The 27,298-nt window shown below is 34.9% G+C and overlaps 1 protein-coding gene across 20 annotated transcripts in view; it reads left to right on the top strand.

Moving 5' to 3' along the window:
* Positions 1–27,298, top strand: part of Pak3 (p21 (RAC1) activated kinase 3) — a 251,415-nt gene that overhangs the window by 176,030 nt on the left and 48,087 nt on the right. For 14 of the 20 annotated variants that reach the window (XM_048796901.1, XM_048796903.1, XM_048796900.1 and 11 more), the window contains 7 exons: positions 3,128–3,228; positions 6,406–6,468; positions 8,043–8,087; positions 9,259–9,412; positions 11,263–11,300; positions 18,751–18,882; positions 20,446–20,611. In XM_048796901.1, the coding sequence (XP_048652858.1) occupies positions 3,128–3,228; positions 6,406–6,468; positions 8,043–8,087; positions 9,259–9,412; positions 11,263–11,300; positions 18,751–18,882; positions 20,446–20,611 (699 nt within the window). The remainder of the gene's footprint in view (positions 1–3,127; positions 3,229–6,405; positions 6,469–8,042; positions 8,088–9,258; positions 9,413–11,262; positions 11,301–18,750; positions 18,883–20,445; positions 20,612–27,298) is intronic. The other 6 variants (XM_048796906.1, XM_048796907.1, XM_048796908.1 and 3 more) reach the window with 3 other exon arrangements.

Below are 27,298 nucleotides of genomic sequence, written 5' to 3'. Positions count from 1 at the left end.
TTTGCAGGCCCTTGGATATCATTCTAAAGAGCATGAACTTTTAACATTGATAGGGCAATGGTGGTGCATTTAAGGATCTTAAAAGGTGAGAATGTGATATATGTTCAAAGAGTAATGAATTGGAGGGGAGAAAATTGGAGGCAGTGAAAGGAATAGTAATGCCTTGCTTTGGACTAAGTGGTTAGTGGAGAAGAAAGAATGAAGTTTAGGAGATAGGATGAAAAGAAACTTGGTGACTAATTAATGTAGAAATAAAGTAGGAGTAAAAAATGACTCACAAAATTTTGGTTTTGGTTGCTGGACCACTGCTGAATTATCCAGTGGATGGAGTAAAATTTATGCGATCCAGGAAATCAGGGGTACCCAAAATATGAAAACTTTATGATTTTGCATATATAGCTTTTTAAATATTATTTTTTATTTGTAGGTGAACACAACACCTTTATTTATTTTTTATGTGGTGCTGGTGATCGAATCCAGAGCCTCACACATGCTAGGTGAGTGCTCTACCACCGAGCTACAATCCCAGCCCTGTATATATAGCTTTTAAAAGGACTTATTATCCATCATAGTAACATCAAAATATTTTGAACTTCCTTAACTTTTTATACTTTAATATTATTTTTATTTAACTTACATGTTGAAGGGAATCACAATCCCTTCCTTGCTTAGAGTCCCCAAAAGAGGACCCGTCTGTCTTTACTCCTCCGATTTGGATGATTGGTGGTTTCTTTCATGGAGATAGGGAACAATAGAGAAACGAATTTGGCTTCCTGCCTCTGTTATGCTTGGCCCTGAATGCAAGGAATGGAATGATTGGTCTGGTAAGATACTGGCAATCAGATGACCTTCTAGGGAAACACCATAAAGCCAATTCTGGGTATAACTCAGCCCAAGGGGAGTGAGTCAAATGCACGCCAATACTAATAGAGAAGTTAGGAGAGTTTATTTGCTGGAAATAGAGAACATGAATGCAAGTTGATATAAGGATTAAGATCAAAGTATGGGCTCTTAAACTGGAGTCCAGGAGAATTATGAACCTCTGAAGGTATATGCAAATATGTATACCACATTTTTGGATAAATTCCACAACTTTCTTCAGATATTTCATAGTAGACTGACCCCAAAAATGTTACGAAGAGCTAGTTACTATGAAATGAACAAAGCTTCTTCATCAGAATTCCTCACTTGCATGGGACTTTCAAAACCCTAATAGTGGCCCTAGCAATTTTATATTTATTTTTAAGTTATTTCTTAAAATGAGCCTGCCTCTCAAAAGTGTTTCATCCCACAATATCTGAATCCACCCCCTGTCAACCACAGATTAAGGAATTCTCTAACTTGAGTTAGTATCTGGATTCAATCCTGGAGGAATGAGTATAGAGAAAGGATTACAGAAGGACAAAGCCAGCATTAGGAAAGGCAGAAGAGAAAGAAATAATGACAAAGAAAAAATGATCACTGAGGGAGGAGGAAAGTAAGACCACATTGTCAAGGAAGTGGAAAGAGAGGTTAGCCTTGGAAGACAACAATCATGATTGTTTGATCTGGCTTTCTAAACAAATGAAAATGGTTGAACAAGTATAAATGGTAACTGTAGTATACGAACATGCAGAGGCATTAGGAATAAAAATGGAAGCTTTTACATCCACTGTTATTATGATATTCATCAATAAAGTAGACTTAGTATAAAAACAGAATCTATTCTAAGTTTAGGTTAGATGGAATATATACTTTTTAAAAAAATGAGTCCTACATCTATTTCATGCCAGGCAAGGGTTCTGAGTGGCTCTTGTCCCTCTGCCTCCAAAATTTTTTCCCCCTGATTCCGCATAGTCCTCCTGACTACTTGAATTTTCATATTACTGACCCATATCTCTGTTGTCTGGGTGAACATAGAGAGCAGTGTAAGAGAACGGAAAGAGAAAAGAAGCCATAAGCCTGATATTGATATGAAAGGTTTTCATTTTAAAATTTATCACATGTAACCTACAAAACCAGTAAGTAACCTGAAGTAATTTGTATATGGTTAATTGCATATTTCCTGTAACTTGGGCGAAGGGATCATCTAGTTTCAACTAGGTAAACCAGGTTCACATTGACTTGCTCAGTATTAGGAAGGTGAGTATTATTATTTTTTCAGTGTGAAATACACTCTTGTGAGAGATATATGCTCAAATCTGCTGATATGTCTTTTACTGATGCTACTAGAGACCATTTAAAAATGTTTCCATGGTACTTTCCTTCTGGGAATCATTTCCAGATATATTACTTTCCTTATAGTTCCTAACTTAATTTCTTCAGTAATGTTATCTTTAAAGGCATTTGACTTATTAAATACCAATACATTTATTCATAATTATGTCACCATGAAAAATCTGCTACTTGAGAAAGGCAATGATTTCAAATGGCTAACATGACAGAATATAATGGGGATATAAAAAATAGTTATGGATTAGAAAAACTAAACCAAAGACCTAATTTGAGGTTTCAAAAGCTAATAAAATTTATTCAGTAACAAGTAACATTTTTTAATTGTTACTGGGATTGTGTTGTGTGGGAAATGATTAAAAATGGTTTTAAAGATAGAAAAAGATTTATAACATCATTACTTGTAATAGTATGTTTGTTCCAAGAAGATTATGATACACTTCATAATGTAAATATGTAAATTGAGAAACTTCCAGCCACTTTAGCTAATGTTAACATGGAAAAAATCCATATTAGTTCTATAGATAGCTGAAGTACTTTTCTATTCTTTCTAATACTAAGCCTTAGCTTGACTTGAATGTAATGAGTTTCTTATTTGACCCGATAAAACCAGTTAAACACAATAAACTCACACCTGTCAATTTACTTCATTAGATTGGTAAATTAAATAAATCAACTCTAATGGAGGTTTTGTTTGAATTATATTTTATAAATTTTTAAATGATTTCAACATAATATTTTCATCTAAATCTCAGCCACTTCTACAAATAATTGGAATTTCTGGAATTAAGTATTATTAAAATTGTAGGGGAATCAATTGTCTTTCAACTTTAGAATTGTTTTGATGAACCTAGTTGTACACTTTGGAAGACAAAACTATACCCCAAATAAATGCATGTTAACATTTTGCCTTTAGCCAATAAGAAGAAGGAGAAAGAGCGCCCAGAGATCTCTCTTCCTTCAGACTTTGAGCATACGATTCATGTGGGGTTTGATGCAGTCACCGGGGAATTCACTGTAAGTAAGCTCCTTATTTTGTTTTGTAAGCCATGAAAAAAAATCCTTTATAAAAATAGTGTCAATCAAGATTTGCCATGTCCCCAAATGTCAGACTCAAAGTTTTTGATGATTCCAAGAAAAATGGACTTTTCATACACAATTATAGATGCAGTAGAAGTTGGCAACAATATTGACAAAATTATTTAGTTCCATCTTAACAGAAATATCTTATCCCTGTATAGTCTTCAAGTTGGTTGAAAATATTAATTTACCATAGCACAGAAAATGTAGTCTTGGTAAGGAGACCCTGCCTGAACCTGTTCTTTATTATGTGAAGTGAATCAGAGAATCATCTACTCAATTTGACCAGTGATGACAGTTGATCTGAATAATTCAGGCTTTACATTAGGACCTGAATTACACAGATGAGCTAACTGCACTAACCAAAAAGCTCTATAAAATTAACTTAATCTTCTATTTGATTTCAAGTACATAGATTATTTTTAGCATTTTGTTTTGTTTCTTGTGTTTTTTTTTTCTACTGGGGATTGAAACCAGTGGTGCTTTACCACTACTACATCTATAGACCGTTTTTTTTTTTAATATTATCATTATTATTTTGAGACAGGGTCTTGTCAAATTTCAGTAAGTTGCTAAGGTTAGCCTTGAATTTGTGATAATCCTGCCTCAACCTCCTGAGTTGCTAGGATTATAGGCATGTGCTATCATGCCCAACATTAGATTATTAATAGATACATTTTGTAGACATTCAAAACAACAAACTCCATGTTTCAAGGAGAAATACTGATACATCATGTACGTTTTAGTGGTTATATGTTTACTTCACACACACACACACACACACACACACACACACTTACTATGTATAGCAAATACCAATCAGAATTCTGTGGATACACCATAGCTATATATCAATCCATTCTTTGGATATGTAGTGCTCATAGAGCACAAGATCTCAGATGTATGCCATTTTATATTTTCTTTTTAAGAAAAAGATTTGGCACCTCTTTTAGAAAGGTGAGGGAAAAGATATTGCTAAAAATATTCCCTAGGAAGATCAACTACTTTTTTTTTCTCTGCTAGTAAGGAACTCAATCAAATGTGCTTTCTGAAACAATGAGTAATTTTGAATACATTTTGGGAGAAAATCTTTAATAGAACCATTACCATCAAATCTTGGCTTGTTAAACCAGAAAGAAATGTCAATATCAAACAGTTAAATTTCATTTCTCATACCATGATGGCTAGTGAATAGACTATATCATATGATTAAGCGATAAGAAAAAGAAGGAGCAAGTCAATTTGATTTGGAGAAGCAAATAATGCTATTGAATTGACAACCACATTATCTTATTTGTTCAATTCTGAAAGTAAGCTATAAGAATGAAATGCAAACAGTAAACATCTTGGCCTCATAAAGTGGTGTGGACTAATTAATCCTGTGTTCTCAGTAGTATGCAGAAGAGAGTGTTAGGAAATAATGCCACTGTAAAATTGAGATAGGTAGGATTTAATGAATTTCATCATCAAAGTCAGAGACATTGGGCTGGGGTTGTGGCTCAGTGGTAGAGCACTTGCATAGCATGTGTGAGGCACTGGGATGGACTCTCAGCACCACATATAAATAAATTAATTAAATAAAGGTCCATCAACAGTTAAAAAAAAGTCAGAGACATTACTCAAATGGTCTTGAGTTTGAGCCCAACCTTTATTATATTGTCAGAATATTCTCTTAGAGTGAGATGTGGTGGCACATACCTGCAATTCCAGCAACTCAGGAACCTGAGGCAGGAGGATGATAAGATCAAGGCCAACCTTGGCAATTTAGTGAGACCTTCTCTGAAAATAAAGTGTAAAAAGGACTGGGGATGTAGCTCAGTGGTAAAGTGCCCTTGGGTAGAAAAATATACATATTCTGTTAGGGACTTTTAGAAATATAACTTCACTATCAACACTACTATCACATTATCCCCATCACATAAAAGTAATTTTTATAATCTGGACAATTTTTACATTTTAAAGAGATTACAATTATTTTTCTGACATTTGAAACAGGAAAACCTCTCAAAATTTATAGAAATTTTATCTAACAACTCTTACCTATTTTATTTTTATAACTTTATCTTTTCAATTTTGACCCTTTTCCCCCTCTGTGTTTCTGTTTGAATTTCTCTTAGTTTTATTGTTGTCATCCCATATTTTTCTTTTTTTTTCTGATGTGAAAATTTTCTTTTCTAGCTCTTCCATGTGATATTTTGCTTCCTTCCAATGTTTTATTGTTTCTACTTTTTTCCAACTTACTTGCCATCTTGTGATGCAATCTCTCCATCTTTATCTTTTTGTTGTTATTGTTATTGTTACTAAGTTCTGGATGGAAATGAAGGAAGTGAATCACCACCATCTTGCTGACTGTAGCACTAGCTATTTTCATTTTGTTGTTAATTAGAATACAGTGAACCAATCAGAGGGATATGTGGGATATGTGGGATATATGGGCAATCTTTTCAATCATGAAAAATAGTTTGATACAACCAAATCCATTAAAACAATCCCCCACCAATTTTTAAATAAAACAACTATTTTGATGGAGCCAAATGACATAAATCTATTAACTATATAGACAGAAAGTAAATTTAGAAATATGAAGCATTTTACTGTCATCTTGATGATATTTTATAATGACGTACCCACTTGTAATTTTTAAATATATCAAATTCTGCCTATTTTTTACCATCTTAACATGATTTACATTTTCTATACTATTTATTTGTTTAACTTTTAAAATGCCAAATGATAATACACTGTAAAAAGTAATTTAATTAGTAGGATTTTGTAGGTCTTAATTGCCACAGTACCACTAAGTCATTGTGTTTTGGAAGGATCATATCACTAAATTTGATTATTGTTGTTGTTGAGGTTGAATGTTTAGCAATTTCTTGAATTGTTTAATCCAGTTGTCTTACAAAGGGCCTGGTATTTTGAATATTTGGACACTGGTTTGGTCTGTTGCTTTGGTGATTAAACTGTGGCTAATTGGTCTATATAACCTTGTATATCTGGTCATATACTTGGATGCTGTAGCTAAAATTAGGTTGGGAGGTGAGATTTTTTTTGGTATTAAATTATTACAAGTCCTTACCCTTTATATTACCATTTTTGTCCCAAATACTTCAGAACTCCCCTTTCCAGACCTCTAGACCTGTGACGGTCGCTTCAAGTCAATCAGAGGGAAAAATGGTATGAGTGATATAAATTATCTTTTCTTATGATAAGATAATGCTTGGCCTGTTATATCATGCTACCATTCTCCTGGGCTACACTGGACAATCCCCAGCTTGATGTACATCTACTTGTTATTGTATATATGGTCAGGAATTGATATGTGCTCCTGCTTCTGATGCTCTTAGGTCTCCATTAGCTGTCTAACCTTTGAGATTAGTGCCTCAATTTGGAGTAACGAGATGGCTTTCTGATTCATGTGCCTCTGTGGCATACGTTCAAATTTAAGTGTCAGGTTTCATTGATAAACTGGTTTGCCTCAACTTAGAAAAAAGAAATTACATAATCAGTGTAGTTATGTGGTAAGTATAGTTGTCTGGAAGATCTCCTGCAATTGACAGCATTTTTTTCTGCTGTCTAGTGATCACATGACTATTATCACAGAAGTTTAGAAGTACCCTGGGGATGTATAAATAACTGCAAATATTCTAATGAATATGGTAATGATCATGCCAGTGAAGTCTGCTTTAGTGGTTATGTGCAATGCATACCTGGATTTGTAACACTTAATACCTCCTTTGGCCATTACAGTATTAACCAAATGCTATTAATTGCACTTAGAATCAGAACTGGGATCATGCATGGGCTCCTGAGTTCCAATTTTTGGCTTAAGGCTTTAGCATCAAACTGCGTGATGAATGCATGTAAAAGTGTTGTTTCACTGTGCTTGGAGTAACCCCAAATGCCAGGAATCAAGGACATATATCCCAAATCAAACCAGTTGGGTCAAAGCATGTTTCTGTAGCATTTGAATATTTTTAGACAACGCTGTACCTTATATCAGACCTTATTTTCTGGGAAGTGGGATTTGGAACTGTAGTATTAAAATGTAAATTATTCATATATGGTCTGAAAAGAAATTGTTTCCCTTTCCCCAGTCTCAAGTGTGTAAGAATCTTAAACATAGAGTCTGGCTGTGTGGGAACATCCTTTACCTAGTTTTCTGTAAGCCAGCCATGACTTTAGCAATAAAATATAGAAGAATTACATCAATGAGAACAAAAATTCAGCATTGCCTTATATCCATTCTCTGAATTTTAGTCAGAGAGACACTTTCAATGTGAAATTTAAATTGGTTAACTAGAATTGGGAATTGAAATTTGTAAGTTAATCACATGGCCATTGGGCTACGTGTGATCACCAAGTTATATAAAAACAACTTACAAATTATTGTCAAAGCTTTTCATGATGCCATTCTTCTTCCCTCCAAATTCATGTTTCTGCTTTTAGTAATTTCTCCAATCATTTAATGGTAATTCTTATTATTGCCTATTTATGAAGTAAGCACCTGGCCAAAAGTGGAATTATAATTCCAAACTTTGGAACATTGTCGTTTTCTCTGTTCTCTTAAATCTGTTGTCCTGTAGCCTGTCCTGTCCCTGATTTAGTTAATACCTCCCTATTTTCATAACCGCCCCACTTTAAAAGGGACCCCCCCATTCAGACCCATTGGTTTCATCTCCTCCCACCTTCTAAGTTGTCCCACATTCTGTTTTAACTTTCTTTTCTTTCTTTATTTACGTCCATTACAGCCAGATCTCTATGGCTCACAGATGTGCCCAGGGAAGCTCCCAGAGGTGCGTCACAGGCCCAAAAGAAGCTTGCATCAAAGTGCTTCTTTGAGATGTCATAGCACTGCAGCAGCAGGTTCATGTGTGTGCAGTAGAGTTGTTGCTTGGCTTATCTCACTTTTTTGTTGTCATTCCCAAACTCTGGAGGCCCACGTCACACATTGTTTTGCCGAGACTTCATAGGACAAAGCCACATAAATTGTGCCTGGATGCACTTCAGGAATAGTGTGTCTGTTTCTCTCTCCAAGTTGCTCTTGGAGTTTGGACAATTATGAAATGGGGACGTAGGCTGAAGATGTAGGAAAGAATGTTGGATGCTTAATGCAAAACTAACTTCTCTGTAATTTTTTGCAATTCTCCTTGGTAAGATTTTCAAATACTCCCTCCTCTCTGCTCTAAATACTTCAGATTATTGTAAATTTTCACAAGGTTTTGGCATGGTTTTCATAGTCCCCAGGTTCTATGTGACCAATAAATGAAGTGGGGAGGAAGGGAGGGAGGGAGGAGAGGAGGAGGCATACCCTGGAGAAAGCTGCAGGGAAAATCCCCAAAGCAGCATTAATGTTTACTATTTAGCATCTCAATGGTCATTGCTCCTCCACAATTCTAGTTTGATCTCCTCCCAATTTGACTTTATATTAAAGCTGTAGTCCCAAAAAATTGAATTTTGTAATCACAAAGTGTAAACTGACCAAGGGTGAGGCTTTCCTTTTATTCTAAAGCATATTCTGATTGCAACATGCACAGAAATAGCTTATGTTATTCCAGTCATATAAAACCCATTGATCTGCACTATACTATGTTGTGCACAAATTTAGAGAAGTCTTGCTATGTCTGCCCTGAGTCACCAGAACAAAATAAGCTAAGCTGTAAACATCATTTCATGGATGAGCAGAGTCAATATGGAGGTGATTTTCATGCGCTTTTTTTTTTCTATCACAGTCATACTCCCACCCACCCTTTTTAAGTTGGATCCTAGTTTTACCTATGTGTTTTAATTAGAGAAGAGAATGATTGCATTATTAAGTTACTAACGTTAAATCTAGAATGTAACTTCAGTTTCCCAAGTGTAATCCTACAGGTAGCATGGGCTTCTTGGTGAAGAACTTTACTGGAACATGAAATTGCCACTGCCATATGTTCTCAGCTGCCATTTTTTCCCTTTGGTTGTCCACAGGGAATTCCTGAGCAATGGGCAAGATTACTCCAAACCTCCAACATAACAAAACTGGAACAAAAGAAGAACCCACAAGCCGTTCTTGATGTTCTCAAATTCTATGATTCCAAAGAAACCGTCAATAACCAGAAATACATGAGTTTTACATCAGGAGGTAAGAGAAATTCTGGTGCATCAAAAGGTAAAAAAGTCATTCTAGTCTTAGAATCTCATGATTAGAACAGAATGTCTGTAGAACTTTTGAAGTCAGTTCCAGTACCTTCTCTGAATGGATTCACCATAAGTAAACCAAAAAGACAAATTGGAATTTGGGCTTGATGTTAGAAGATTTATTTTAATTGGCTGTTTTTGCAGAACCCAAGTAGGGAAATTGTTGAGTGAAGCAGTAATGGTAAACTTGAATTAGCAATCACAATTCTTCTTAGGAAGATACTCGGTATCTTATGATCAGGCCTTGTGATGGGTTCATGAAGTAAGAGGTTTTGGATCGAACCATAATCAATGGAAATACATTGCACCCCTTAGACTCAATGATTTATATCATGATGACACAGAATAAATTTTGTGGTTGTCAGGTTACTTTGATCAGATCCCAATATCAGACTGAAAAAAGGAACTACTTCTTATTATTTAAAAAGATTGAAATAGCCATACTGCCAAATTGTGCTTTAATTTGCTAGTGTGTAGACCCGGCCTTGGTTTGGAAATTTGATGTTCAAATGTGCACTATAAACAACCAAAAGAAACCTAATCCCAAATAATACTTTCACATTTTGAGAAAAGTGATCTGGATCATCTCTCTAGTATAATTAAATATCCAAAGAATAAAGGGAATGCTATCAATAGTATCCTAGCCATAAGGACCTCCTGTGGCTTGTCATTGGATTTAATATAGGGCAGGCTTGAGATCTCTTTGGGAATAGTACAAGGATGTACTTGGAAGTGGAGGATTGTCTGATTTGGCCATGTCAAATATCAAAGCTCAGACTTGAAGGCACTTGGCAATTCATACACTAAGTGGGACTTTTTGATATGAGAGGATTATTTAACTACCATCCAATGTTAAAAACCTAAATTTTTTTTTCTAAAAAGAAAACCATTAAGGAAACATTTTTATGATATTTTAGTGTACCATGTGGAATGAAATGCCTGAGAGAGTCTGTTGATACATCAACAGTGTTTAATGCTTAGACAATAGGAATGGGCCTCCAATAGGCTATCAGAACTGAAAATGCATTCAAGAAATCATTTCAGTATAACCATTAATACCCTTCAGTTTCTCAGAGTTTGTTTTTTGCTCCAAGTAGTCACTGCTGTTTAGCACCTTATTTCTAGATGCTGAATTATTTTAACTTAAAAATATGAACTCCTGGGCACTATGGCAAAACTCAATAGTATCAGAGTTCCTGCATTATACTTAGCTGAGTGAAATTCAACATATGTTTTCTTTTTAAAAAATATTTATTTTTTAGTTGTAGTTGAACACAATACCTTTATTTTATTCATTTATTTTTATGGGGTTCTGAGGATTGAACCCAGGGCCTTGCACGTTCTAGGCAAGTGCTCTAACTCTGAGCCACAACCTCAGACCCTCAACATATGTTTTCTGAATGCTCTAGTGTGGAAACTGACTGACTGGAGAAGAGGATGAGAAGATGGGAATTTTTAAGGGAGGACAGAAGGAAGAGAGGAAAGAAAATAAATCATGGATATTGATGTATAGAATCATAACAGTTAGGAATAGGTAATCTTGATATTCCTCCTTATAGATGAGGTACACTGAAGACCTGGGAGCTTTTACTATAGGTTGTAAAATGACTTGGTGAGAACATGGTGAGGTTGTAATCGTGTGAGTTATTTTTTTAAAAAAGGTATCATTTGTCATAATGATATTTAATGCTAAATTGAAGAATTACCTTCTGCTCAAAGATATTTTTTTTTCTATTTTTCTAAATGAGGTCGTCTTCATGAAATAAAGGTAACTTTTTGTTTCTCACTTTTCAGATAAAAGTGCACATGGATACATAGCAGCACATCCTTCGGTAAGTGAAAAATTAAAGACTCTTTGTTATAATCAGGGTTCCCTAAGATCCAATAGAATATAATCGCATAATCCAGTTTTTAGATATAAAATCTTCACAAAACAGTTTTTAAGGGTATGACTTACATTTATAAAATTTCCCTAATTTTAAGGATACAACGAGTTTTAGTAAATTTATACACCTGTACTGCCATCACCACGATCAAGTCTTAGAATGCCCCAGTAAAATCTCTCATGACTGATCACAATTAATCCTCAGCCACTAGTTTGTGTATCACTAGATTGTTCCTTTTATTGCTGAGTAGTAGTATTCCATGGTATAATTATGACATTATTTGTTTAGTCACTCACCCACTGAAGACTTTCCAGATTATTTCCAGTTTGAGGCTATTACATATAAAGATACTGTGAAAATTCATGTTCATTTGTCTTTACATGGACAAATGTTTTTCTTTCTCTATGTATAGAATCTTAAAAATAAAAACCATATTAATAACAACTTCTTTTTATTGAACACTTAAAATGTACAATGTGGGTTAATATTTTATACTTGCTTCATCTTTCCTACAACTCAACTAAGATTTACTTTATAGATGAGGGAACTGAGGATAGAAATAACTTGTCTAAGGTCACAACACAACATTTTAGTGTAATTTATTTCAGCAGACTGAGGCACATTGTAGGAGGTGACTTTGCCCAAAGTCATGTAGGTGTATTGGAGAACCAACTGGAATAAATGTAACCTAGTTCTTGGAAGTGCTATAGTATCTGAAATAATATTCACATACATTAAAGAGGAAATGATCTTAGGCAAAGTTTCCTTTTCTATGAATTTTCATTCTAATACACTGATTGAAACTATTTCCTGACATACATGCTTCTTCAGGGGTAAAATAATTGACATTAGCAAAAGTCCCCTATTTTTTATCCAAAGAGTCATGGATTGCCAGGCTGATTTTTCCCTTTTTGTAGAAGAAAACTGTTGGCCTGCTTGAAATCACCCTGGGTGGATGTGACAATAGTAGATCATAAGTGGTGAAGAATAATGGCTTAGTTAGCCTTTAAAAGTTTTAGTTAGCATTTTATCACTGTGACTAAAAGACCTGACAGAAAAAATTAGAGGGAACAGTTCCTTTTGGCTCACTGTTTTAGAGGTTTAGTTCATGGTTTGCTCACTTCCTAGCTCTGGACCCAAGCTGAGACAGAACATCATGGCAGAAGGCCATGGTGGAAGAAAGCAGCTTAGAATGGCAACCAGAAAGCAGAGAGAGAACTCAAGCTCCCCAATGACAAATTATGAATGCCAAAGGCACAGCCCCATTGACCTAGTTCCTCCAGCTATACTCTACCTGACTACACTTAATCCATATCAGTGGATTTACCACTAATTAGGTTACACGTCTCATAATCTTATCATGTCACCTGAGAATTCTTACACCATCTCACACATAAGTTTTTGAAGGATTCTTCATCTCCAGAGCACAACAAATAGTATGGCAGGTTCTCAAAAATTAAAAAAAAGAATTACCATATGATCGAAAAAACAACAGATTGTTGTTCTCCCTATCCAACTAGCTATTTCTCTCTCCTCTTTCTTCTTTGCCATGAGAGCTTAGGAAAGTAAGAAAGAATGTTAACATCCCCTATCAACACAGACTTTACCTCCTTTAATTTAATTAGTATCATACTTGTGCAATCCTGGCCAAGAACTAGATATTGGTTCTTTTAATTTTTTTAAATTACAGATGGACATAATACCTTTATTTTTATATATTTTTATGTGTTGCTGACGATGAAACCTAGTGCCTCACATGTGCTTGGCAAGCACTATACCACTGAGCTATAATCCCAGGCCTAGGTATTGTTTTTAGGTCAGTTATTTTAAACACCAACCTGCTAGGATAATCTGTGTACTGGTTTTTATTTTCCCCTGAAATATATACTGTTTCTTTTGAGATCGCTTCTGTTGGTTTTGCATATAGAATTAAGTCTATATCATGGACAAATATTCCATTAAATCAGAAAAAAAGTGGATTTGTTTTTTGGATATAAAGCAGCTAGATGTTTTCTTATTTAGCATAAGTTTAGAAGTATGGAGTTCAGTGTGGTACAGTAAATAAGTGTGAACATAAAGAAGCATAATATAATATGGATAGCATTAAGTATGTTTATTAAATATATAGTATCAAATGTGTCTATTAATATGCCATGGAATATATCAATTTGCTATGAAAATGCAGAGAAAAGAGATTATTTTAAGATGGGGATGGAAAGGAAGTAGGCACTTGTCTCTGAGAGGTTAAACTCATTGCTTAGTACCTAATAAGCACTTGCTATATAGTTTTTGAATGCTGAATTAGAAAATGAATCATATAAAAATTGGGATTGGAGCTAGACCTTATTTTAGACAGGATGAGATTTGGATTTGTGAAAATGGGGAAGGGCATTCTAAGCAAAAGGAAAAGTTTGAGGAAAGTGCACGATGGTGAGGAGAGCACAGAAACAAAAGTCATAGGTTTGAATAAAGTCTGGATACAAGAAAAGGTAACACAGGAGTGAAACTGTGAAAGAAAACATGGGGCTAAAATCAGAGACCCTTAAATGGTATTTTTAGGAATCTGACTTTTCCAGTATGCATTGGGAAGCCCTTGAAGTGTTTTGAAGCCAGACAGTGAAGTGATCAAAGTTATGCTTTGGGAAGTGTAATCTAACAGCAAATGTCCAGAATTAATTGAGAACAGAAGGCGAGACCAAATGAAGAGAGACTAGTGGGGAAAATACTGTATACAACTGAACCAGAGCCCTGATATGAGACAGTGACAATAGGACTGAAAATTAGATTCAAATTCTAGAGATGTTTTTATTACTGATTGTATGTTAGAGGAAAGGATGAGATCAAATATGGCTGTACGCTTAAAATGATATGTGAGTGTGGCTTGGTAGGCTAAGGCAGGAAGATCACGAGTTCAAACCCTTACTCAGCAACTTATTTTTACCTTTTTTTTTTTTTTTTTTTTTTTGCGCTACCAGGTATTGAACTCAGGGGCAATCGGCCACTGAGCCACATCCCCAGCCCTATTTTGTATTTTATTTAAAGACAGGGTCTCACTGAGTTGCTTAGTGCCTTGCTGTTGCTGAGGCTGGCTTTGAACTTGTGATCCTCCTGCCTCAGCCTCCTGAGCTCCTGGGCATATGGGCATGCGCTGCCATATCCTGCTCAGCCTCAGCAACTTAGTGAGGCCCTAAGCAACTTAGTGAGACCCTGTCTGTAAATAAAATATAAAAAGGGCTGGGGATATGACTCAGTGGTTGACTGCCCCCAGTTCAATCTATATATAAAAAAAAGATATGTGAGTGAATTAAAATATAAGCATATTATCTTTCAGGAGATTCAGATTTCTATTGGAAGATATTGAGATTATCGTACAAAATCTAATTTAATGATCCTGACTACTCGGTATAGGCACAGCCTGAACTGATCACAAGTTTTGGCATCCTTTAATAGTCTGGATAAAAATTAAAATAGAAGCAATGTTATATTTTCTAAATATTTTAAACAGATGCCTGTTTTACTTCTCACTTATTATATAGTTTCTTTAATATTAGTATATTAAATTCCAAATTCTATTCAGTGACCTACTCTTCAATTTGAAGCCAATTTTAAATTTTATATTTTGATTGTGCTATTAAAATGAATTGATTATATTTAGGATCCTGAGCTATTATTCCAATTTAAGTTAAAAACAATTAATATGAATATGCCATCATTTGCTAAAGAAACTGAATGTGTAGTTGACAGATTGCTCTTTTTTTGATTTGCAGTACTGGTTTGTTTATATACTAGTTATTTTTTTTTTCCTTCAGTGTGCATCAGAATTGCGAGGGACGTCTGTTAAGGTGCAGATTCCAGGAGTCTATTCCAAAAATAGATCTGCATTGAAATTATGAATTCTGAATTTTAAACAAATACCAACAAGGACCCTCAAACTATATTTTCTATCATCTAAGTATCCAAAATCCTTCTTTCAATTCCTTTGGCCTTTAGATATTAATATCAAAGAAAAGATAGTTTCCTAAAACATTCTGGTGCATTCTCTGGATCAGGGTTCATAACTTGGAGTTCAGGGATGGTTTCACAAGCTCTATGAACTGTTGAAAGTATATGTTTAAAAAAGTCTCTACCTGCATTTTTCTGGAGATATGAGCCAAATCTTTCAGAATGTTAAGAGTCCTTGTCCCAACAAAGGTCAATAAGTGCCTCCCATGTCCCAATGTGTGCATCATGATATTTTTGACCCTCTCTAATTTTGATAAGACAAAAATATGTCATACTTTTTATCTACATTTTTACAATTTTAAATTTTAGACATAGTAATTCTCTGCCTGGAAGAATATGGAAACACTACAAAAACGAGTACTACAGGCCTGGGGATATAGATCAGTTCGTAGAGTGCTTGCCTCACATGCACAAGGCCCCACATACAAAAAAAAAAAAAACCTACTACAAAAACTTGTTAAACAAATAAGTTTGTTAAACTTACAGCAGCAAAAATGACCACCACATACAGAATCTTAGCAGTGTCTAGACAGGGAATGTCAGGGAAGCAAGTAGAGTTTAGGGTTCTTGTCCCCGATGGTAAAGAAACTTGAAATATGAAAGGTAGCTACTTGGCCATTATGCACTAATTGGTTTTTGCAACAGTCTAAGAATTGGACCAAGAAGTCTAGACCTTGGGTTATAATATTTGCCAGCAGGGTCATTCTTTGATCCTAGTAAGAATTTTTATAAGTGTTCTTTTGGAGGCCATATTAAAGAACTCCTATACTCCACTTTATATTGTTGCTGTAAATTTTTGAAATGGTTTTTAAAAATATTGATTTTTGAAATGATTTGGTTATAAGTAACATTTAATGTATGATTATGTATAATTTCTTGGCAAATCTTTGTGAATACTTAAGAATTGTTGCTAAATAAGAAAATCTAACCTACAATTTGTTTTCAATGTAATGAAATTTCTGTAAATGCTAAATTTAAGTAATTGGTTATGTTGAGGTATTATTATACTCAATAGACATTTGATTATAGATTGATTAATTTACTTGATAGTTTTATAGTGTCCTTTTAGAACTGATGATTTTTTTCTAATCTGAAACATCTTCATAGGCCGGCATAAAGCTTGTTATACCCAAGTCTGGTTTATACTGCCTAACTGATAAAATAGCAGCATTTTTCACATTATAAAAAATCTACTTCATTTATATGAACATTCTGTCATTAGGTATATTCTTTTTTTAAAAAAAATATTTTTTAGTTGCCAGTGGATTTTTTTACTTTATTTGTTTATCTATATGTGGTGCCAAGGATCAAACCCAGGGCCTCACACATACCAGGCAAGCATTCTACTACTGAGCCACAACCCCAGCCCCTCATTAGGTACATTCTTGATTCCAATAATCATAAGACAGAGCACCTTTCCAGAAAGAAAAAAATATCAAAACAAATACAATAACCCAAAGGTAATTTCTTCCTGCACCTAACTGAATTGCCCTGAACAGATAGTGTTTCATAAGAAGAAAGTGATTTTTTTAAAGCTGGTATCTTGGTGTTGTTAACATTTGTTACTACTGCTATAGCCATAATATGATACCATAGCCCAGTTATTATGATTAAGTTAATAATAAATACAGGTGGTTAAATAAGAAAACCAATGTCTAATACACATGAACTTCAATCTATAAACCACTTAACATCTATATCAGGGAAATATTCTTTCACATGTTTATCAATTCTAGGGTGCCTTATTTCTCAAAATATATAAATATTGCTAGCTCCTATCAGATATGTGTTATACCTTATGACTCTACTGTAGGTATTTACATTGCTGTAGAAAATCCATATTGAATTTTTAATCACAGACTGAGGTCCTTTGACCTAATAGTCTTTATAGTATACCTATAACTGCCCCAGGATCTTTGAATTCAAGGAATAAAAATTCATTGTAGAATGACTGTGGGCAATATACCCAGTAATGTAAACAATAAACTAGTAAATTCATAAAAACAAAAACAAAAAATACAAAGCAGCTATAATAAAGCTGTTCAGCAGAAATACAAACCATAAATTTAAATTCACCTTAAATTTTCAATCACTTCAGAAAAGTAAAAAAGAAATAGTTGAACTAATTTTAATAATATATTTAATTTAATCCAATATATTAAATTAATATTTTAATACATCAATATATACGTATCAATGAAACATTTTTTAAAATTATCTCATGTGACTGGGAGTGGTGGTTCTCGCCTGTAATCTCAGTGTCTTGGGAGGCTGAGGCAGGAGTATCACAAGTTCAAAGCCAGCCTCAGCAACTGCGAGGCACTAAGCAACTCAGTGAGACCCTGTCTCTAAATAAAATACAAAATAGGGATGGGATGTATCTCAGTGGTTGAGTGCCCCTGAGTTCAATCCCCAGTACCAAAACAAACAAACAAACAAATTATTTCACATTAAGTATATAACACCTGGAATGTACTTTACACTTAGAACACAGTTCAGTCTACCTGCATTTTAATGTTCAATAACCATATGTGGCTGGTAGTTCCTATATTGGACAATGCATCAGAATAACAAGTAAAGCTTGTTATAACACATATTGTTGGGCCACACTTGCAGAGTTTCTGATTCCGAAGTGCAAAGAGCCCAATAATTTGCATTTCTAACAAGTTGCTTGATGATGTTGACTTGGGAACCATACTTTGAGAACCATAACCTTAGTTTTTTTAAAATAGACTTTGCAGCCATTCTGCCCCTGTGTTAACATGAATGATCCTAGGTATTGTGGTGGTGGTTGATATTGTTGGTGATATTATTATAATTTATTAGTTATTGTAAATCAACATTAACCTATTGGTTAATATCAAACAATTATTTATGTGGATAGGTGATTAGATCTTCATTTCTATTACTGTCTGAGTGCTTCTTTTCAGGAGGCTGAACAAGGAAGAAACATTTACTGGCTTCCTTATTTTTAGTGAGTATTTGCAGAGCTGTATTAATACAATATCCATATGCATGCTCTGCCCTTCTCAAATTGACAAACCATCAGTCAACAAATTGACAATGTATCCAGTACAGATTTGAGGCTTTAATGGCAGTTTGATTTTTAAGTACTCATTGGATTCAAAAACATTTAACTTTAAAATACTAAAGTAATAAATAGTTCACTGTTTTTGAGCTCCGTGGAAAACAAAAAATGGTTCATTCCATCGTGAAACAAATTGATCTCTGAATGTGAGCACATCTTGCACACCAGATTATAAATGGTTCTTCTCATTTGTAAAATACATAGCTCCTTCCTATCCCTACATGCTTAAATATTCATTTCTGTTTTCTCATTTCTGATGAAAAACAATGAGAATTAATACCTGATACTTAAATTTTTTTCTCTAAGAGTACAAAAACAGCATCTGAGCCTCCTTTAGCTCCTCCTGTATCTGAAGAAGAAGATGAAGAAGAGGAGGAAGAAGAAGATGACAATGAGCCCCCACCAGTTATCGCACCAAGACCAGAGCATACAAAATCAGTAAGTTACAAGTGATTATTTCTACATGGTTCAGAAGATGACCTGTGGAACATAGACTTAGAATACAATTAATCAACCAGTAACCTAAGTAGCATATCTTATATTCACAGAACTTGAGTATCAGATATGATGCTGTGTTTTTTTAAAAAAAATATTTATTTTTTAGATGTAGGTGGACATAATACCTTTATTTTATTTATTTATTTTCACATGGTGCTGAGGATTGAAACCAGGGCTTCATGCTTGCTAGGCAAGTGCTCCACCACTGAGCCCCAGCCCCAGCCCTGATGCTATTTTTGATTAGTTTTTTTTAGTTACATATAACATTATAATTCATTTTTAATTATAAAATCATGGAATATAATTTGTTCTAATTCAGTTTACTTATAGTTTTTTTTTAATTAGTGCCTTGTAGATATAAATAAAGGTGAGATTCACTGTGGTGTATTCACGTGATTACATAGGAAATTTCGATCAGATTCATTCCACTGTCTTTCCTTATCTTGTCTCTTCTCCCTCCCCTGATCTTACTTCTATTTTGATAGAATTCCCTTTTCCCTACCACTTTTCTGTTTTTTCCTTATTTTGGTCTAGCTTCCGCATGTCAGAGAAATCATTTGACCTTTCACTTTCTGTGTCTGGATTATTTCACTTAGTATGTCGACCTCCAGTTATACCCTTTGGCAGCAATGCCATAATTTCACTCTTCTTTATGGCTGAGTAATACTCCATTGTGTATATATACCACATTTTATTTTTTCATTCGTTTGTTAAAGGGCACTTTGGTTGGTTCCATAGCTTGGCTGTTGTGAATTGTGCTGTTATAAACATTGATGTGGCTGTGCCACTGTAATAGGATGATTTTTGATCTTTTGGACAAAGAATGGACTAGGAGTGGAATACCTGGGTCATATGGTAGTTCAATACCTAGTTTTTTGAAGAATCTCCATATTGATTTATGGAGTATTTGCACTAATTTACAGGCCCACTGACAGTGTATGAGTGTACCCTTTTCCCCACCTCTTCGCCAATGTTTATTATTATTTATATTCTGATGGTAGTGAAATGAAATCTCAGTGTAGTTTTGATTTACATTTCCCTGATTGCTAGAGATGTTGAATTTTTTTTTCATATATTTATTGGCCATTTGTGTTTCTTCTTTACAAAAGTGTTTAATTATTTTGTGTGTTCTTTTTATATTGCAGACATTAATGTGTTCTTTTTATATTGCAGACATTAATTATATTATATTTTATATTTTTCTGAGTTCTTTTTATATTGCAGACATTAATGCTCTATCTGAGGAGCAGGTGGCAAAGATCTCCCATTCTGTAGGCTCTCTCTTCATGCTCCTAATCATTATCTTTGCTGTGCAGAAGCTTTTTAATTTGATGCCATCTCACTTACTGAACTTTTATTTTATTTCTTGCAGTTTCTAAGTCTTATTAAGGAAACTAAAAACTCTAAACAATTATGTTTAAATGAGATGACAGTGTCTCAATATCATAGTTATTCCATGGCCTATGTTTTAATTATAGAACTTTGTATTATTTTGTTTCATAGATCTATACTCGTTCTGTGGTTGAATCTATTGCTTCACCAGCAGCACCAAATAAAGAAGTCACACCACCTTCTGCGGAGAATGCCAACTCTAGTACTTTGTACAGGAATACAGATCGGCAAAGGAAAAAATCAAAGATGACAGATGAGGAGATCCTAGAGAAGCTAAGTGAGTTTGTTTATTTTTTTTCCCATCATTACTTTCTTCAAGAGAAACTTTCTACTAATCTAGTTAGAAGGAGGATTGATCTTTTGGAAGTTTGTATCTGCTTGTGTGAACTCCAGGATACCCACAGTCATGAGATGAAAGGTTTGTGACTCACTCTCCTAACTTAACAGTAACAAAATATTTTTACTTGAAAAACATGTCAGGGTAACAGCATGACAAAACAAATCACATAAGAGATTTTGTCTTATGATTACCCCACAAATCCAGGCACAGTTGTGCACACCTGTAATCCCAGTGACTCAGAAGGCTGAAGTAGGAGGATAACAAGTTTGAGGCCAGCCTAGGCATTTTAGCAGGATATTGTCTCAAAATAAAAAAGGGCTATGGAGGGCTGGGGTTGTGGTTCAGTGATAGAGCACTTGCTTAGCATGTGTAAGGCACTGGGTAAAACAAATAAATAAAATAAAGCTCTATCAACAACTTAAAAAAACTATAAAAAAGGGCTAGGGATGTACCTCAGGGGTAGAATATCTCTGGGTTTAATCCCTAGTCTCCCCCCATAAAAAAAGAAATTAAACCATCAAAAGGGATATAATAGTCTTATGATTTCTCCAAGCATTCCAACTGATCAATCACAATAGAAAAATCAACCTCAGAGCCCATCATAGCTAATTGCAACTTACCACAAATAAAGCAGCCTTTTCCCTTAATTTAGCATTATTTCTATTTGGTATTGGGGGCAGAGCAAGCAAATGCTTATAGTCTCCTTCCACAATGTCATTACTGTGTACATGCTTGTGCACATACATTTTTTAAAAAATATACTTTATTATTATTATTTTTAGTTGTTAATGGACCTTTATTTCATTTATTTATTTTTATTTGGTTTTGAGAATCAAACCCAGCGCCTCATACATGCTATGCAAGTGCTCTAACACTGAGCTACAACCCAGCCCATGCATATACACGTTTTACCCCAGTTTTTCAAAACACTCACATTCTACTCAGTTCTGGGTCAAGAAGATAAAAATTTAGGTGTTCTTCAAAGAGTCAAAGGTCTATGCATCATACTTATTAAACTCATATAAAATCAGTGAGCCCCTGTCTCTAAATAAAATACAAGATAGGGCTGGGGATGTGGTTCAGTGGTTGAGTGCCCCTGAGTTCAATCCCAAATACCAAACAAACAAACAAAAAAGTTGCAGGACACAATGGAAAGATAATGTCCTGTCACCAAGAAACTTACATTATTTTTGAAAGATAAGATTTAGTAGCATGGTACAATCAAAGAATAAGATGTAATCTCTTTTCAGGCAATTGTTTTAATTTAAAAAGGAACAGAGAAAAGGAAGAGAGCAATTCCAGCTGTAGGCCACAAGGAGGCTCTGAGGAGGTGGTGGTCAGGACCATTTCACTCTATTGGGGACATTTTATTAAGTTTGGATACAGTGTTGTCACAATTCAGAGAGTGCTGCTGGCATCTAGTGGACAGAGGCAAGCAGTGTTTCTAAACATCTTACAATGCACAGGATACTTCCCCTCCATTTCCCTTCACAACAAAGTATTATTCATCTCCAAATGTCATCAGTTCTGAAGTTGAGACATTTTGAACTAGAGGTATTTTGGAAAGGCAAAGATTGGCTTTGTAGTTGTTAATGAGCACTCACAATTGGAATTGTGGGACTTTAGCAAACTGACTTTACTCTATGTGATTAAATATTCTTCTAGCACCAGTACCGACCATTTATTATTACAACCATAATCATTCTCATTTACTGGGCACTTTCTGTACTGCCCACTTTACATACATTATCAGGGTTAATTTTCTCCATAATCTCTTGAGGTAGATTTGAATGTCCTCATTTTATAGATCACTGAAAGTAAGCTTGAAAAGGCTTAAGTGACAAAGTCACCAAATTACAGTAATGAAGGACAGAACTAGATTTTTACCTCTTATCTATATGCCTTCAAAGCTTACACTCTTCCCATTACCCACTTTGCTTTGCATATCCCAACTCTTGTGTAAAATGGAAGGAAGAAATGAAAGAATTCCTGGATAATTTAAGTTCAATTACTTACACTATTTCCTTAATTTCTTTCTTTGTTCTGTACACATAGATGTGACCTGTGAGATTATATCAGATCTTAAACATCTTTCAGCCTTGCTTTACTTAAACAGACTGGTATTTAGTATCTGTTTCAAATCTCATTAGATGGATTGTAATGAAAATGCATTTGTACCTTTTAAGATTTTTTTAAATATTTTTCAGTTATAGGTGACACAATACTTTTATTTCACTTATGTATTTTTATGTGGTGCTGAGGATCGAACCCAGTGCCTCTCATGTGCTGGGTGAGCACTCTACCACTGAGCTACAACCCCAGCCCCATTTGAATGTTTTGTTGTTGTTGTTGTTGTTGTTGTTGTGTTTTTTAAATATTTATTTTTTAGTTATAGCTGGACACAATTCCTTTATATTTTTATTTATTTTTATGTGGTACTGAGGATCAAACCCCGGGCCTCACACGTGCTAGGCAAGCGCTCTACCACTGAGCCACAATCCCAGCCCCCATTTAAATGTTTTTTAAGTTAGCTGACAAACATTATTTTACTGGGATAAACTCTTGGTTTTCTTGCAAACTATAAATGTGCTGGAAATGTGGCCTGTATGATTTCTTGTTTCTTCACTTCTGCACTAAGCAACAGCATGAAGAGGGAAAAGCTACCTTTGGTAACATTTTTTATTAAGAATTGAGTGTTTTTTCCTGTATTGGACTTTATTCTTGGGCTCAAAATCTCTTTTCCTATAGCCAGTGGGTCATCTGTGACTGTTCATGCTATACCTACGCATCTTGACAGGGAGAACTGGTAGAGAAATGGAGGAGTGTTTCTTAATTAGTAGATCCAGGCTGAAAGATATGTCACAGTCTCGGCCTTGCTTTGCTATCACCCTCCCTGTGCCCTTTGTCACTAACACACTCACACTTGGTAACCTTAGACAAGTCATTTTGCCCAGTGAGCTTCATTTCTTATCTGCCAAATGAAGTTAAGAATCATAACTAGATTTAAGAAGTCTGTCTATGGGGTGGATTTTAGAGAGTTCAGCCTCTGGTTGTGGACAGGCATTGAAGTGAGAAACACCCTGATTCAAATTGCAGACCCATGGGGCTGGAGTTGTGGCTCTGTGGTAAAGCACTTGCCTAGCATGTGCAAGGCCCTTGATTCTATCCTCAGCACCACATAAAAATGAATAAAACAAAGGTATTGTGTGCAACTACAACTAAAAATAAATTTAAAAAAAAAACAAGTTGCAGACCCACTGTTACCAGCTCTATCACTTTGATCCAGTTATTTAACTTTTGTGGACCTTTCTTTTCTTCATCACTTGGGATAGTAGCAGTAAAGAGTATTAGCCTTATATCACTGTGATAATTGAATGAGAATGATTCATGAAATAACCTCAGCAAATGTATGTGGCACATAGTAGTTAGTTATTCAAAAAACTGGTAGGTACTGTTTTTTCTTACATGAATATGAAGCCTTAATAATATAACACAATGAAATACACAATTTTTTAGTGTATGTGCTGGGGATGTAACCCAGGGCCTTGCTCTTGCTAAGCAAGTGCTTTATCACTGAGCTAAAGCCCTGGCAGCTGGGGTCGAATCATTGACACAGACTAGCTGTGTGACACTGGCAAAAGCACTTAACCTCTCTGAACTTCAGTTTCTTCATCTGAAAAACTGGAGATGATATTAAGAATGTAATGGGTGAAGACTAAATGAGTTAAAATACGTAAGACATCTAAAAAAATAAACAATAGCATGAAAATGACTACTATGCTATTTTCACAAAGTGAGAGTCACCATATTTTTCAGTACTTGAAGTAGGACAGAATTAAAGTAAAAATAATTTCAAATGCATTGTCTCTATACAAAAGTGATTGAGGACCTTGGAATTGGGGGTATCATTAGAGTTTGGGGAAGGAGTAGAAGAGCCTATGCTGAGAGACAAAGGAGTGGGTAAAGGGAGACAGAGAAGGAAAAGGATGGCCTACAACCCACTCCAGAGTGGACCCCACAAACATTAACAGGAGGAAAAGGAAGCCTCTATTTAATCATCCTCACCTTTAGCCTCAGGGAGCTGATTGCTAGGAGGCAGGCAGTCCAAACCACAGAGCCACTAGGCTATTCATCTTCCATGCAGATACTGATTGTGGGGGCCAAACCAAGGGATCATTAAGTCCTGAAATGAACAGATCATCTTTCAGTTTTACACAGACAGATCGCCTGAGTCTGGCTTGTTCATTGTGGTCTGTCTGGATCTGTTGGAAAATAAAGAAAGTCCTACATTTTAGTTAAAAATTCCAAAAAGGCACATTCAGCAAAACAAGCAATGCTGGAAATATGTCTTTATCCTCTTTCCTCCAGGGTCCTACAATCACCTATTCCTCTTTTCCTTCCCCTACCCCAGTATTCCCCACTCAAAACTCACTTTCCTAAGCCATCCTCAGATAGAACTGATAGTAATTTAGGAAACTATTTTGCTTTTTTTCAGGAGTCAAAACCTTTATTATGTCAAAGAGAATATGTTTTAATGGTAGGAGTTCAGATTAGCTTAATATGTCAGAGAATGCATTGATGGGTTTTCTGCCAATGAAACCACAATGTGAGAGCTCTTTTCCAAATACTAGCATTTACTGATTTTGTAAAACCTTGTACTTGAAAGTGAATGGTTTGGTTTCTGTTTAGGGAATTGCTTTGGTAGAAAATTGTTCTGATGTTGCTATCATTTTTTTTCTCTGAATTTTGGTTTGCTGATTTTTTTCACCTTTTAAATATTGTATCACAATGTTTTTCTTTTGCTTTATTGTATTTGAGACTCAGGATTGTAAACAAGACCTTCAATACCCTTGCCTAACATCAGTAGATGGCAGCACACACTCTCCTGTGAAGGGTAATGGGTGAGGGGACGCCATTTTATTTGAACAGTAGTTAAATTCAGAAGCAGAATCTCAGGAAAATTGTTGTCTTTTGGTAATCCTCATGAAAGGATTTATTTCCAGATTTTTTTAACCTACATACCATGGAAATAAAAGTTGAATAATTTACTACCATGGAGCCTCATTAACTGAACCCCGCCAATAAGAATTGGTCATAATTCAGAAAGTGGCTTGGGCTGAAGCTTATTTTGCTTTTGATCAGTCTATGGAAAAGAGTCTGCTCAGCAACTTAATAGTAAAACTTTCTTAGAAAACTATAAACTACTTAGTAAAACTATGGTTTCAACTGACTTTAAAATCATCGTTTCATTAGGGAAAAAAAGGGTCAGGCACTTACCCATTAATAACTGACTTGAAAAATATGGCTTTTAGTGATGTGGAAATCTTCAGACAACTTGAAAACTAAAGTAGCAACTCAGAAATTGCCAAGTGGGTGGTATTCTATAGAGACAGCTCATGTAACATATATTCTTTATCCCATATTAAACTATGAGGCATTTATAAAAGATAATGCCTAATTTTAATTGAATTCAATTAAATAAATATTCACTGAATATTTGATATATTTTATAAACAGCATTGAGGAAGAAGGCACTATGGATACAGAGGTGATACGACATGACTCCTGTCTTTAAGAAACTGTGTCAAAGGGGATAGCAAACAGATGGATAAAATGATCCAATAAGGAGAGGGGGAAAAAAGGAAAAACTAAAGAGTGAGAGAGGAAAAATATAGTAGTAGCACAGAGAGGGTAAGTTACTGACTTTATTCAAAGGGATCAGGGATAACTTCCTCAAAGAGGAAACATCTGAGTATTAAGGCATGAATAGAAGCCTATCCTGAAGAAAAATGGGAAGGACATTCCAGATAAAGACTTGACATCATATGCCTAGGACTCTAATGTATTCAGTGTTTATTGAACAAAGATTCAGTAGTGGAGGGTTTTGTTGGAGTTACAGAAGAGGCATCTAAGCTGTTAAGCAGAAGCTAATCTTGATCTGCAGTTAAGTTTGTTTTGATTAGATGAGAAGATTCTAGTGGTAAAAGATGTGATGGGGAGAATTAGAGCTGAATCATGAGAAACCTTGTACTCAATGCCAAAAACTTTAGGCCTTACCCTGTAGATGATAGGGAATCATCCTGGTATCCTGAACCACAGAGAATCATATGTTTTGATCAGGTATCTACTTCTAGCATCACTGGAGAGGTGTGGACTCTGAACTGAAATAGGCAGAGAGTGGAAACAGGAAGTCCATTTAGGAGGCTGCTGGAATAACTCAGGCAAACGATGATGAGAATCAAATAGAGAATTAGGATTCACATATATAATGAATAAGGTTAATAAATGTTCATTTTTTTCTATAGAAAAAATTACAAAGCAAAGAAAAAGTTGTTGAGAGCCCAAGTAAAGAAGCAGAAATAAACAAGGGACAGGTAGAAGAGATGTCTAGGAAGTAAAGAGATTCCAACTTGGTAGGAAACTGAATGAGCCAGTGAGGTAAAGGATGAATCAAAGATGATCATATTTCTGACCAGGCTATAGAGTGGGTGAATTGACAGTAGCACTGATTGAGATTGGAACTACTAGAAAAAAAAGTTATATCAACTCATATTGCCTAAGTGTTATTTAACCTCATGTAAACATGGACTTCCTTTACCAAAAAAAAAAAAAAAAAAAATCCTC

The sequence above is a fragment of the Marmota marmota genome, unplaced genomic scaffold, assembly GCF_001458135.2.
Source record: "Marmota marmota marmota unplaced genomic scaffold, marMar, whole genome shotgun sequence".
Lineage (NCBI taxonomy): Eukaryota > Metazoa > Chordata > Mammalia > Rodentia > Sciuridae > Marmota > Marmota marmota.
Note: the sequence above shows the minus strand (reverse complement) of the source record. Positions and strands in the feature narration are given on the sequence as shown.